A 14,490-nucleotide genomic window follows, 5' to 3' on the forward strand; every position below is an offset into this window, starting at 1 on the left:
TTTATGTTGAGAGAAGTAAGCCAGACACAAAAGGACAAATACTGTATGATTGTGTTACTATGAACCAAATATACTCTGTAGCATATTATATGATTCAAAAATTTTTTATATGTATCTAGTACATTTAATTGAGAAATGTATGTTTTTATTCAACTTTGTTTTCTTTTTCTTTTTAAATTATTGGTCATATTTTCAATTATTAAATGTACAAAATAAAGTAATGCTTCCATTAAAAAAAAAAGTTTATGGGCACAAGTCTGGGGACACTGAGAACAGTACAAACCCCTGGTAATTGTTTGGAGAGATACAGAGTCATCCTAGGTAACAGATTTTCCTCCCATTCTTTCCATGGGAACAGAAATTCTAGTTCATCTTCCAAAGGAGAAGTCAGGAGTTGTCACCAAGCTGAGGGGCTGTTCTTAACCCCATCGAGTGAGGAGCTAGTGATAGAGGAGGATGGGTTTAAATAAACTCTAAGATACCCTAAAGCTCTGGTGGAAGATTGGGAAACATCCTTCTCCAAAGAAGGCAGACTTTGACTCATCTGAATGTGGTTTAGAGGCTGAAGGAATGCCAGAGTCCTTCCAGTTTCAAGTCACACCACTGTCTTGTTCCTTTCCCAAAGACCGTAGAAATTATAACAAAGGTATTAAAAAATCCTTTTATTTGCCTGAATAGCAAATAAATATATAACAGTTACCAAAATTAAGAGGAAGATGGGAGTGGGTATAGCTCAGTGGTCGAGTGCCTTCTCATGTACAAGGTCCCAGATTCAATTCTCAGAGCCTCCAAAAAAAAAAAGAGGAGGAAATATAAGAAATGTTGAAGAACCTTAAGAAACCCAATGCATATGGCATCTTATCTGAAAAGGGAAACAGTGGCATGAATGCATATGGTTATGGTGCCTGTGATACATTTAGGGCAAACCATCTGTACCCAACTAGATGACTGCTTGGAGCTCAGGAAGGGGACTTTTATTGGAGATATAACTTGGGGAACCCTTAGGATTCAGAAAGTAACTGAAGGCAGCATCCATTAACTCACCCAGGGAGAAGGTACCTGGGTAGAGTGCAAAGAGATAAGACCAAGAATGGGAGGGGGAGGAAGGGAGGGAGGGAGGAGAGGGAGTAGGGGAAGAGAGAAAGAAAGCATGAAAGAAAGAAAAAGCAAACAAATTTTAAAAACTCACAAGTGATAGGGTATGTAAAAGGGATGCAGGATCCAACTGAAAGATCTCCCTTAGTTCAACAAAGTTAGAACAATTTGAGCTACTAAATAAAGTAGTATTTGGCATAAAATATTGGGTTATAACCCAAAGTATAAAAATAAACATCCAGGCTGAACCTTAGGAAAATAAATAAATAAATAAATAAATAAATATCCATCAGTTCACTGATACAGTGATTGGATAAATAAATAAATGTGGATAATTGAACAAACAAAAAGAAAATGGAGAGAATGTATTAGGTGTTTGAGAAGAGAAGGTATGAAATGATTGACTAGAAAAGTGGGAGAGTAAATGAATGGGGGCATATAGTCTGATTGCCTAGCAGCAAAAAAGTTCCACTTGAGATTTATAGTCATGAATTAAAAGTGAGACTAGTCCTTCTGCTGTTATATTTCTATCCAGCCATAGTCAGCTACTAAGGTGTAGATGCAGAGTAGGTTGAGAGTTGTAATTTTGCTTAGGAGTACTATGAAGCAAGAGAGGGGCAAGGAGTCAAAGGTATATGCAAGGGAATGATTAAGATTGCAATATGGAATTAAGCCAGGTACAGAGAAAACATGAGGTAAGGAACAGTTAAATAAAGTGACAGAATCAATGCACTGGAGGTGCCAACACTACAGGGGTGGAGGAAGTGAGCTGGAGACACAGGGACTGTAATCAGATAATGGGATACATGATATTGAGATCATGGGGGAGTTAACATCTAAAACTTCACATAATTCATATTTTTGTTTCATAAAAATGTTTCAAAAACAATGATAAGCAGGATTTTAAAAATATTTTAGTATAAAAAGGTTATCTTACCTCTGATGAGGAAGGTCGACTTGAATTTAGTGACATATTCACCAGTGTCTGTATGGGATAATTATCTGTTGGAGTTTTGGGCTTTTTTTTATCTTTCTTCATTTAAGCAGTATTTTATAATAAAAGTTATTCAAAATTTTTTTGGCTCAAGATAACATTCCATTCATTTCTGGTCTCTGATTCATCCAAAATGTGGAAAGAAAAATACAAAGGCTTTAAAGGAGATTCAAAATGAAAACTTAGAAATAAATATGATCTATAATCATTCTAATTCAAAAATCCATTACTAATACTCAGGGCTGATAATTGCTATGAAATCAACACACATCCTATACAACTCTTACTAAGTAAACTGATAAATTATACTATGATGGACATGTGACCAAGGTATATTTTACTATTTTAAACAATAACTTTTCTCGTGGTCAAAAATTAAGGTTAAATTATAGTATTTGATATAACATAGAAATAAACTTTTGAAAGTGGAAGGATTGAATTCATACAAATGGCTGTATAATGATGAAAACTATTTTACTATATACATTTCTTCCTGGGCTTGGATACTTCAATAATAATAAAAGTGAACAATCATTCCAGATGAAAATGCCAGTATTTAAATATATCTGGCTATGTCTGAGTATTATTTCCTGTGTTTCTTTCTAGAGCATTTATGGCAGTTTACAAAGATGCACATGATAGGGAAGCAACTGTGGCCCAATCAGCTGGGCTCCCATCTACCATATGGGAGGCCCTGGGTTCGTGTCCAGGACCTCCTTGTGAAGGCAGGCTCACCCATACACTGCAGAGAGCCTCCAGCCCAGGTGCTACGGAGTGCTGCCAGGCCCACAAACGCCTCAGAGAGCCAGCCGCCTGGCCCACAAGCACCACAGAGAGCCGACTCAGCAAGGTGACAAAACAAAAAGGGAGACAAGCAAAAATGCAGAAGAACGTGCAGTGAACAGACACAGAGCGCAGACAGCAAGCAAGCTGCATGGGGGGTAGGGGAAATATATAAAAATAAATACAGACACACAAGAACGCACAGCGAATGGGCACAGAGGGCAGACAGCACGCAAAAAGCCCCAAGGCAGGGGGATAATAAAAAAATGTACATGATAAAGTTTAAAAAAAAAGGGAAATATATAATTAAAACGGAAAAACAAGGTAGCTGAATTATTACTCTAAAAAGAAGTCATCAGAGTGGGATAATCCTTAAAGATATGCTAATAATGTAAATACCAGAACAGCAGCTTTTCTTGATTTTAAAGCAATCCTCCACCTTGGCTAATATTAAAATAGTTGATTCAAATTCAGCAACAAAACTTAATATTCCTCTGATCTCATACTGATTAGAGTTCCATGAAATCCTACCATAAGACACTAATCATTTTAATGGTACCAAAATAAAAAAGATTCTTTCCTGGGACAAATAATCTTCTAAATAAGGAAATTGCACATATTCTTATATAAATTTCTTACACTAATTAAAACTTAAAATGTGATATATTGCATCCAGTATCCATGTGGAATCTAAGCCCCCACTTGACAAAGATGTGCAATGGACACAACCAATCCAATGTCCACAGAGAAAATGTGGAATGTATGTGGGGAGGGTAGCCATGGTGGCTGCTGGGTTTGGGGAATGGGAGGAAGAGATGAGATGTGGAGTCGTTTTCAGGACGAGGAGATGTCCTGGGTGGTGCTTCACGGACAATTACGGAACATTGTAGATCCCCCCAGGGCCCACTGGATGGAATGTGGGAGAGTGTGGGCTATGATGTGGACCACTGACTATGGGGTGCAGTGATGCTCAGAGATGTACTTACCAGGTGCAATGGCTGTGTCACGATGATGGGAGAGAGTGTTGCTGTGGGGGGAGTGGGGGGTGGGGGCGGTGGGGTTGAATGGGACCTCATATTTTTTTAATGTAATTTTTAAAAATAAATAATTTTTAAAAATGTGATATATTAACTAAAACACTATTTAAATACATTTGGTTTCATTTTTATGTCTATCCAAAGGCTCCTACTGCCATTCTACTAATATAAGTCTACTATGACCCTAAACAAAATATGACTCAAATATATTTATGGTTACTTCCTTTTATGACAAGAATTAGTGGTAACAAGCTGTAATAATTATAGTATATGGGCATTCATTAATTACTTGGTATGCAAATCAGGAGACCAGAATTTATTTTTGTGAGTGCGTTAAAAACTTGATATTGTAATTCAGAACAAATTTTTAATTAAGCAAACTCAAGACAGGTTGATTAAGACCTGGGTTAGTATTGTCCTAAGGGAAACTGCCTTACTATACATTCCCTTCTAAAGGAACAACAGAACAAAAGAAGGAAGAAAGGAGGGAAGGAAGGAGGGAAGAGAGGGAAGGAGAAAGGGAGGGAGGGAGAGAGGGAGGGAGGAGGGAGGGATAGAGAAAGGAAGCTAAAGGAACAGCAGAGAAAAATGTTTTGGGCCTTAAGAACTTCCTTTGTCATTTCTGATTGGATCAATGATGGAGATTAAACCCTGACCTAGACAGAGGCAAATAAAATGGCTTGGCAGTAAAAGATGAGCCCTTAGGAATTAAAACGGGGGAAAAAACCCTCAAGACTCAAGTATGCAGTTAGTAGATATGGAAGTTAAAAAAATGTAGAAAGAGAAATCGTGAAGTAGTATGGTATGTCATACCTCACAGTTTGCCACAATACAAACCAGTGTTAAGAGAAAGTGATAATTACTTATGAATAAAGAGAGACCGAGAGATAGAATGACTAAGTTAATTGGTAGAGAGAGCCAAGGTGCACAGATACCAGAACATAGCTGATTCATGTATAGAGCTAAGCACTAGAGAGAAGAGCCGAGAATTCTTACGGCTGAGTTTCTTAGCCTTGGATCTACTTTAGTTTGGCCTACCAGTACAACAGCTCCTGTTTTTGGGTTTCCGTGGGATATCTGTATCCAATACTGCTCCATGTTGATCTTTACAATAATCTCACCATTACTTGAGGCAACTTAAATATTTGCTATTAAAACTACAAGAGGCTTATGAAAACATTAGGCATGCTTTGAATTTGTAGTTGATCCTAACCAAATCACATTTTACAAACTAAATCCTAAAATGATATTTGGGATTTTCAAATTATCTATTACTAATTATTTAATGAACAAAATAATGTGAAAAGTCAAACGAAAGGGATTGATAGGTCAATAACCAAGGATAAAAACTGACTAGAGTTCTAGTTTAATCTCTCATTTACTGCATAGTTTTGTTTTATAAACTCCTGCCAGGAATGGAAAATATTTGGCTTCATCTTGCCTACAAATTTCCATTAACTGATTGGCTGTCTAAAAATGAGTTACTGAGAAGGATCTCAAGGCCATATCTGGCCTTAGTAAGAGAACTCAGAAATGGTTTTTAAAATTATGGCCATTCTGTATGGCGTGAGATGATATCTCATTGTGGTTTTGATCTGCATTTCCCTAATAGCTAGTGATGCTGAACATCTTTTTATGTGTCTTTTGGCCATTTGTATTTCTACTTCGGAAAAACTTCAATTATTTTGCCCAGTTTTTAATTGGGTTGTCGTTTTGCCATTAATTCTCCATTTCATTTATTTCTGCTCTAATCTTTATTATTTCTTTTCTTCTGCTTGCTGTGGGATTGGTTTGCTATTCTTTTTCTAATTCTTCCAGGTGTGCAGTTAGGTCTTTGATTTTAGCTCTTTCTTCTTTTTTAATAAGCTTTGAAGGCAGTAAATTTCCCTCTCAGAACTACCTTTGTTGTGTCCCATAAGTTTTGGTATGTTGTGTTCTTGCTTTTGTCTTGGGGTATTTACTGATTTCTCTTGCAATTTCTTTGGCCCACTGGCTATTTAAGAGTGTATTGCTTAGTCTCCATATGTTTGTGAATTTTCCCTTTTTCTATGTTATTAATTTCCAACTTTATTACATTATGATCAGAGAAAGTGTTTTGTATAATTTCAGTATTTTTAAATTTATTGAGATCTGACTTACGTCTGAACATATGGTCTATCCTGGAGAAAGATCCATAAACACTTGAGAAATATATATATCCTGGTGTCGGGGATGTAATGCTCTCTCTATATCTAATAGGTCTAATTCATTTATCATATTGGTCACAGTTTCCTTATTTATCCTCTGTCCTGATGTTCTGTCTAATGCCGAGTGTTGAAGTCTCCAACTATTATTGTAGAGATGTCTATTTTTCCCTTCAGTTTTGCCAGTGTGTGCTTCATGTACTTTGGCGCTCTTATGTTAGATGCATATATATTTATTATTGCTATTTCTTCTTGGTGAATTAAATATACTGGTGAATATATTGGTGAAATAAATACATATTTATTAATATATAGTAATTTTCATCTCCTATAATAATTTTGCCTTTAAAATTTATTTTATTTGGTGTTAGTATTGCTACACTCACTCTTTCTTGATAGCTATCCACTTCTCCATTTATCTTTTGGGGAGCCTTTCAAAAGGGGACAAAGCACAGAGATAAATTAGTATCTATCATTTTTTTTTTTAAGATTCATTTATTTCTCCCTCCCCACCCCCACCCCCACCCCAGTTGTCTGTTCTCTGCGTCTATTTGCTATGTGTTCTTCTTTGTCCACTTCTGTTGTCAGCGGCACGGGAATCTCCGTTTCTTTCTGTTGCGTCATCTTGTTGTGTCAGCTCTCCATGTATGTGGTGCCATTCCTGGGCAGACTGCGCTTTCTTTTGCGCTGGGCAGCTCTCCTTACGGGGAGCACTCCTTGCATGCAGGGCCTCCCTATGCGGGGGACACCCCTGCCTGGCAGGGCACTCCTTGCATGCAGCAGCACTGTGCATGGGCCAGCTCCACACAGGTCAAGGAGGCCCGGGGTTTGAACCGTGGACCTCCCATGTGGTAAACGGACACCCTAACCACTGGGCCAAGTTCACTTCCCGGTCTCTATCATTTTTGAGGACAGGAATTATTACTACTGAGATGAAGGGTAATACAGCAAGGCAAAAGAAAAAAATGTAAAATTTAAAGGGTACTTAATGATACCTCAGACATGAAAATGGTTTATACCATCCACTGATGTTAAGCTAAATATAAAACAAAGTCTGATGGCCTTATTACTGGGTTTCTTAATGAGGTCTTCTTGCTATTGTAATCAAATTTCCTTAGATACAGTTCCATAACCAATTAAGAAAACTAAATACTATTCATTATGCATAGTTACATGGAAAGAAATAATGGGATAAAAATCAGAAGTTTTAGTATTTTCTCTACCACTAACTAACTTTTTACCATCAGCAAGTCACCCATCTTCTCCAAACCTCAATTTCCTTAGCCACTGTAAAACAAAATAAACTCTCTTTAAGAAAGAAATCAGAATTGTGAGTCTCCCCTTAAAGAATTTAGCTTTAAATTAAAATTACAAAGCAAGATAACATGAATCTAAAGTATTTTGTTTATTCAAATACCAAATTTAGACCTAGTGAACTAAAGAGCTTAGAATACTGTAATCAAATAAGATGAATATCCCAGGTAAAATTAAAATTGTCTATGTTCTGCTGACAAACATGACAGATTTCTTTGTTGTGTTTTTGTGTCATTTATTACTAAGTTTCTCTTGATGTCAAATTGTCTTTATAGCCATTCATGTCTATGGTTTGTAAGGTTTGGGAAATGTTATATATTTCATTGTGGAAGGTCAAAGAACATGATCTATTTAGGAGATATTGCTAGTTCATAAACTGTATTTACTGCTAATCACATCAGGTGCAATGGAACTTAAAATGAATTCAATGTTTTCTTTTGTCTTTCCTACCCTAGATAGAATACCCTATGAGACACTACAAAGATAAGGATAATATCTGGTATTTGAGATAGCAATCCACTCTGCAGACTTACTCTGTTGTGGTTTTAAAAAAAAATCTTCTGAGAATGTTTAAGACTAAAACACAATAGGGACTTTGCTTATTCCTCAACACTCTTCCTCACAGAAGAGGGGACTAGGCCAAATATTACCTAAAATCCAGTCAAGCACTAACATTTCACAGTTCTTACCTTAAGAGTTTAAAGGTATATTCTACAATTACTATAAAAACAGAACATCTCTGAGTAAAGATACTTATGTTTAATCTTATTAAGTCTGTAAAGTTGAATGAGATTTTAGCTCTATGCTGTTATCAAGGCAGTAAGGATGAAATAATTTCAAATACTACTGAGTAAGAGGGAGAAACGGGAGACTTACTGGGTTAGGACATGTGCCATATTCTTTACATATATAATTTCATTCTCAAAAACAACTCTGAGAACTAAGCTTGATTATTTCATTTTGAAATGAGGAAACTAGCTCAAAGAAATTACATTGGGATGTCAAGTGGTAAAGCTACTTGGTATGTATGACCCCAGTCATTACATCTATTATATGAATTAAATAAAATACTCGATTTACCCTATATATTCCTGTGAACTGACTGAAATTGTTTAGTAAATAAATTAGGTTTTGTTGACCCAGAGCAATCAAATTATTCGTGGATTTTCTCTACAAAAAAATGTTGAAATGTATTAATGATAAAATTATTCATGTATATAAAATACCATGACTTTAAAATGCTGTTTGACCTAAAGTAAGGGGGAAATGGAAAGGAGAAATGAGTTTATATGGCTACGAGTTTCTAAAAAAGAGTCTGGAGGCTGGCAGAAGGTTTGCCCTCATGCACAACTGAGCAGAGTCAGAGAGACAGATAAAGCAGATACAACCCCCAGATATTGGTTCCTTTGAGGGCTAAAGAGACCCATGGGAGTTATGGTCATGGCCGATGGGGTTAACTACCAGGGCAGATGGCCCCTCTTTGGAAATGGTGTTTATGTGTGATGAATCTGGACTCAGATGGGATCTCCCTTCATAAGACTTTCATGCTAATGTGCTGGAGGTGCAGTTAATGTTGGGGTTTAAGATATATTTAGGGGATTTGAATCTCTGGACTGACAATGTGATAGCCAGATCCTGAGCCTCAACAGACTCCAGCACCTACAATCTGATTTATTGGACTTACCACACTCAGCTAAGATGGAGGTGAAGAAGGACAACCACCACACCATGGAGCCTAGAGTGATTACAACTGAAAATGGGAGGATTGCATCCAGCATCCAGGTGGAATCTGAGCCTCCTCTTGACATAAAGGTGCAATGGACACAACCAATCCAGTGTCCACATAGAAGAGGTGGCATTGGATTGGGAAAAGTGGACATAATGGACAAAGGGTATGGGGAAAGGCAGGAAGAGATGAGAGGTGGAGGCGTCTTAGGGACATGGAGCTGCCCTGGATGGTGCTTCAGAGGTAATCACCGGACATTGTAAATCCTCACAGGGCCTACATGATGGAATAGAGGAGAGTATGGGCCATGATGTGAACCAATGTATATGAGGTGCAGAGGTGCCCAAAGATGTACTTACCAAATCCAATGGATGTGTCATGATGATGGGAACGAGTGTTGTTGGGGGGGGGTGGGGGGTGGGGGGGTGGGGTTGAATGGGACCTCACATATATATTTTTAATGTAATATTATTACAAATTCAATAAAAAATAAAAAATAAAAAAAGATAAAAAAAAAAAAAAAAAAAAAATTATTCATGTATAGAAAACTTCAGTGTATTCAGAGATGGACTGTTCCAAGAGGATATGACACATCTGTCCTAAGTATTCTCACCTAGCCAACACCTTTCTATAGGTGGAAGATGCATTGACTTGAGCCTATTTTTGATTGGTTAGATCCTGTCTCTTTTCGGGCAACTCCTTTAATATCCATTTCAAGGAAGAGGTAATAAATAACTGAAATAAAAAAGAGCAAGCCTTTCCGAAACACAAAAAGATGTTTTATTTTTAAAGGTACAATGAGCGCTAGTCCCCCAAATGAAATGGATAGCAGAAGAGTCGGGGTAATAATCTTCAACCAGCACCTTGGCCTCTTCACTTCTTCCAGAGAACCGATTTAAGAATTTAAGTGTCGACAGCAGCCAAACCTGAGAAAATCTCTTTTCTCCAGTGAATCAGCGCCCCCGCTCGGCCCGACCCGCTCCCTGGGTCGGTTATAGCGCCCCCCACTTTCCACCTCGGGGTTTCTGATCGTGGGGAAGCGCACTGAGGACGGGACGCCCTTGAACAAACTTCTGTTAAGGGAGAGAGGCGGGGACTCGCTCCGAGGACTTCCACCTCCCAAGCCTCCACTGGGCCCTACCCTTCCCTTACCTCAACTCCAGCCGCAAACTCTGTCAGGGAAAGTGGGGGCTCCTCGTCACCCCGCCACCAGGCCTTTCATAAACTCCTTCAGCATCTGACTTGCTTCACTGGTCCTCTTCAGAGCGCCTCTCGGGTCTTGCCAGCTAAAGACAACCCCTTTCCTTACCTCTCCGACCAGCCTCACCGCAGAGGGAGGAAGGGAGGGAGAGGCTGGGCGTCCGGTAGCACTCGCGTCCCGCAGCCGCCCCGCCCCTTCCCGCCAGGGCGCTCGCCGCTCCTCACCCTCCCCGAGCCTCGCGCTCCCGCTGGGGCTGGGGAGCTGGAACCTAGAGCCCAGGAGGGCGCGCATGCGCCCCGAGGGTGGAGCTGCTAGGCAAAGAACCGGAAACTTAGAGACAAAGTTCGGAGCCCCTCCCCCTGCCGCGCGCAGCCTGGCTGTCTGGCCCCAAAGACGGAGCGACCCACGGCCCGACGAGTTTCCTTGTTCTTGTGCACGCCATGTCTGGTTCCTCAAGCGTCGCGGCTATGAAGAAAGTGGTTCAGCAGCTCCGGCTGGAGGCCGGGCTCAACCGCGTGAAGGTGAGCGGAGTCTGGCGGGCTGCGGCGGCGGGGAGGGGGTAGGGGGGTGTTGGGGGTTTGGGCTGAGGGGGGGCTTGGATCCGGCGGCGGAGCTGCCTGGGCGGGCAGGACACGCATCCGGCTCTCGCTTCCCCATGGGTGGACGCGCACTCGGCGGCGCTGATCCGGGAGCGGCCAGCTTTGGACAAGTCGGTGCTGTGGTTTAGGGGGCCGATTAGCCCGCTCTTCCGCCCCAGGACTTTCCGAGTAGAGCTGCCCGGGCAGAACCCAGGCTTCCCGCATTCCGGTCCTCCCTCGGCGGTATCTTCTCGACGGTGACCTCTCGACTGGACGGCCCAGCTTATGCAATCCGCGCGCCGTCCGCACCATTCCCTTCCCTTCCTCTTCAGCCTTCACAGTTCCTCGTCCCCTGACTCGGTGTTTGCCGACTTTTGATTCAGAGCAGGCCTTTTTTTTTTTCATATCGGAGCTTCTCCACACCCACTCCCTTTAGTATATGCAAACTTTTCTCGACCGGTGAACATATACTTGAAAACGAAATCTTGCAAAACAAACTATAGATTAAAGAAGGATGTTTGTTTTCGAAATGTTCCCGATATCTAAGGTTACTCTACGCAACCTCGAACAAAGCCCGCATTTCATACCTGTTCCACAGTTTTCACTTCAGACCTTGAGGATATCTACGGGTCTGCATGCCCGAGAAAGTGGTTAGTGTGGGCCGGTAGTGATTTTATTTTCGCGTGTGTTTGTTTTAGCCGTGGAGGGGTATTTATTTGGGGGCGGGAGTGGGCGGGTGGGGAGACTTTGGGTGTGAGTTGATATGATAGCCTTACATTCAAGTGCTATGAAAAGTATTTACTTATTCAAAATCCTAAGTAGATTGGCTTCTTTTTGGGGCAGGTCATATTAAAACATTTCTTGTTAAAGAAAGAAACAAAATAAAGAATATTAATCATGCACCCTGGTGAAGGAAGCAGCCAGTTTCCAAGACGATTTGATTTTATAATCATTAGGCTAGTATTACTTTTCCCCGAAATGTTTTGTGGAGTAAGACGGTCTCTTTATTTACTCTACCCCCTTAGGTAGAAATATCAGTGACCCAGCTTAGTTGTGGTCCCCTCAGGAGGGAAGTTCTTAATGTGGGATTCCCCTCCTGCTAACTGTCCCTTTAAGTAATGGAGACTCTGTTGCTGTTTGGAATCCATTTCTGAAATCCCCAAATTCTCACCTCTTCCCAGTAGTTTATGGTCAGCCTTGGCTGGATTTAAATTTGAAATTTGAAATCATTTATTTCTAAAGATCAACCGTTATTATTATAATAGGGCCAGGAAAGAAAAAATGTCAGGGAGTAGGGTAGGCGAAGTGTCAGAAAGCTAGGATGGAAAGCCAATATGTGTAAATAAGGGTACTTAGCCATAGTTTTTAATGAGAGTCTTCAGATTAAAGGTACTCAGAGGGCTTCACCTTGTACCCTAACTGCCAGTAACTTCCCAGCCACTGCTTGCCTTGTATACCTAATTCTTTTAGGTATGGTCCTGGTCATTAAAGCCACTACAAGTGATTTGGTTTTGGAGATCTGTTTTCCCCATGTTGTGACTTTAAATCAGCTTTTCTTCTCCTTAGACAACGTGATTAGGTTCAATTTCACATTTATTGTACACGCATTTTGAACTACTTTATCTGCTTGATGCTTTTTGTGTTTGTGTGCTGTGTTTTTGTTTTGTTTTGTGTTTGTGTTTTTAGATGTAGAAGGTTACTATGTTTAAATTTTTATGTTTGGGTACAATTGATAGAAATTCTTATCATAAGTGCTTGACAAACTGACTCACAAGGTGACCATACACTTTATTATCCAAACCAGGTCACTTTTGAAAAGGAGAGAGGGCACTGATAATTACGGCAGGGTAACAGGGCTTGAACCTTCCAGTGGTCGTCCTACTTGTTGGATGTCCCCCTGCCTTGGGGACTAATTTGCTCCACCTTTAGAACCTTTATATCAGACTCTCCCCACTGGTTAGAATGCTGTTTCTCACTGATGGCTACTTAGTTAGATCTCTTGTCATTGGGACCTTAGTTTAAATGTCATTTCCTCACAGAGGCCTTCCCTTAGCTGGCCACCTAGTCACCATCTTAAATCATTCTCTACCGAGCGCTTGTCTATCTTCTTCCTTGGACTCTCGGTTCGGTGACAGCAGGGACCTGGCTGTTCTTAGTTACTTAAATATTCTCAGTGCCTAGGAATTATATTTGGCATATAATGGTGCTTGAGATTTTTGAAAAGAAGGTAGTTAAGTTGGGGCCTACCTAACCGTAGACAGAAAATTAACATATATTTTGCTCTCTATACTTAATGCTGCTTAATGTGAATGCAATCAAATTATATCACACATTTCCCTCACTTTAGCTAAACCTTTTTTTTTTTAATTGGGTAAGGTCACAGCCATTTGTCAAAGTATTTGGTACTAGAATTTAAAAAGTACTTCCTTATACAGGGCTAATAAACCTATAGAACTCATTACCCTGAAATGTTGTATAGGACAAAATACACGGATTCAAGAAGAGTTTATATTCTATCTCAGAACAAGGAATCCATTTATTAGGTTTTGTGGCTGGGCTATAGTTGTAATCTGCAGGGATTCTTGCTATAGAGGGCATTTCTGATGCGAACTCCCTTTTAAGGTCAAATACCCAGCTGGACTGGGCACCTGCTCTCCATCTTTGTTGATAGTTAAGACTTGAGCATATAATAAATGCTTGTTTATTTTTTCCCATCTTTTTAAACTTCAAGACTTAAGATATTGGATGCCTTTGGGGCATCTTTTAGTCACTCATACCCTAAATCTGAATCATCCAGTTTCTGATTTGGTATTAGTGTACCATCAACATTTCTAGACAGTGACTGCTTTCCACTCTGTATCAAGTAACTAAAAGGTTGATAGTAAACGCGTTCAACAACCTAACTAAGCAGCATTCCTGCCTTTAAGGAGCTGTATATTAGCTGTAAACATGATTTAACAGTTTTCACATACATAAGTAATGCCACCCAACAGGACTTAAGGAACTTCTATGGCTTTACCGTTTGTTTATCACCTTAACAAAATATACACAAATAATAGATGTTTAAAGAAATAAAATGCATGCCTCTTTTCATTTTAGTTTAAATGAAAGGGATTATATGACTATATAAATGCGAAGAATAATGCATTCTCAGTATTTGGTTTTCTAAATTATATACTAGTTATCTCACATTATATGTTCATTCACAGTAACATTTTTCCAGTAGTACTGCTTTCAGGACAAAGTCATAATTTGCTAGCATATAACACTTTTTTAAAAAACCTCATTTAACCTCTAATACGCTAATACATTTAAAGGCATGTACTGCTTTTAAAATGAAAATTAAGTACCTTCAAGCTTGCAATTGAACAGTCTATTAAGCAGACAAGATATGCTATGCTTTACAGGTAAATGGAATTTTGTACTGAATTGTTTGATGCCTCTAATTCGCAAGCAAAAGAAAATGTACTATAAACTAGTTGTTTATAGGCAGTGCTTTTAAGTACAAGAGCTCAGTATATGCCTGTTAGCCCTCTGTCAGTATGTATTATCTTCCCTGAGGTAAAGAAGTGCTATTTA

General features: G+C 39.5%; 1 protein-coding gene across 3 annotated transcripts in view; it reads right to left on the reverse strand.

Moving 5' to 3' along the window:
- The window catches only part of SPATA1 (spermatogenesis associated 1), a 103,165-nt gene extending 92,562 nt beyond the window's left edge, over positions 1-10,603 (reverse strand). For all 3 annotated transcript variants that reach the window (XM_023589393.3, XM_058303255.2, XM_058303254.2), the window contains exons 1-2: positions 10,285-10,603; positions 2,033-2,208 (exon numbers count right to left, since the gene is read on the reverse strand). In XM_023589393.3, coding sequence (XP_023445161.2) covers positions 2,033-2,134 — 102 coding nt within the window. In that variant the 5' untranslated portion in view covers positions 2,135-2,208; positions 10,285-10,603. The remainder of the gene's footprint in view (positions 1-2,032; positions 2,209-10,284) is intronic.
- Positions 10,604-14,490: the final 3,887 nt, after the last annotated feature.

The sequence above is a fragment of the Dasypus novemcinctus genome, chromosome 9, assembly GCF_030445035.2.
Source record: "Dasypus novemcinctus isolate mDasNov1 chromosome 9, mDasNov1.1.hap2, whole genome shotgun sequence".
Classification (NCBI taxonomy): Eukaryota; Metazoa; Chordata; class Mammalia; order Cingulata; family Dasypodidae; genus Dasypus; species Dasypus novemcinctus.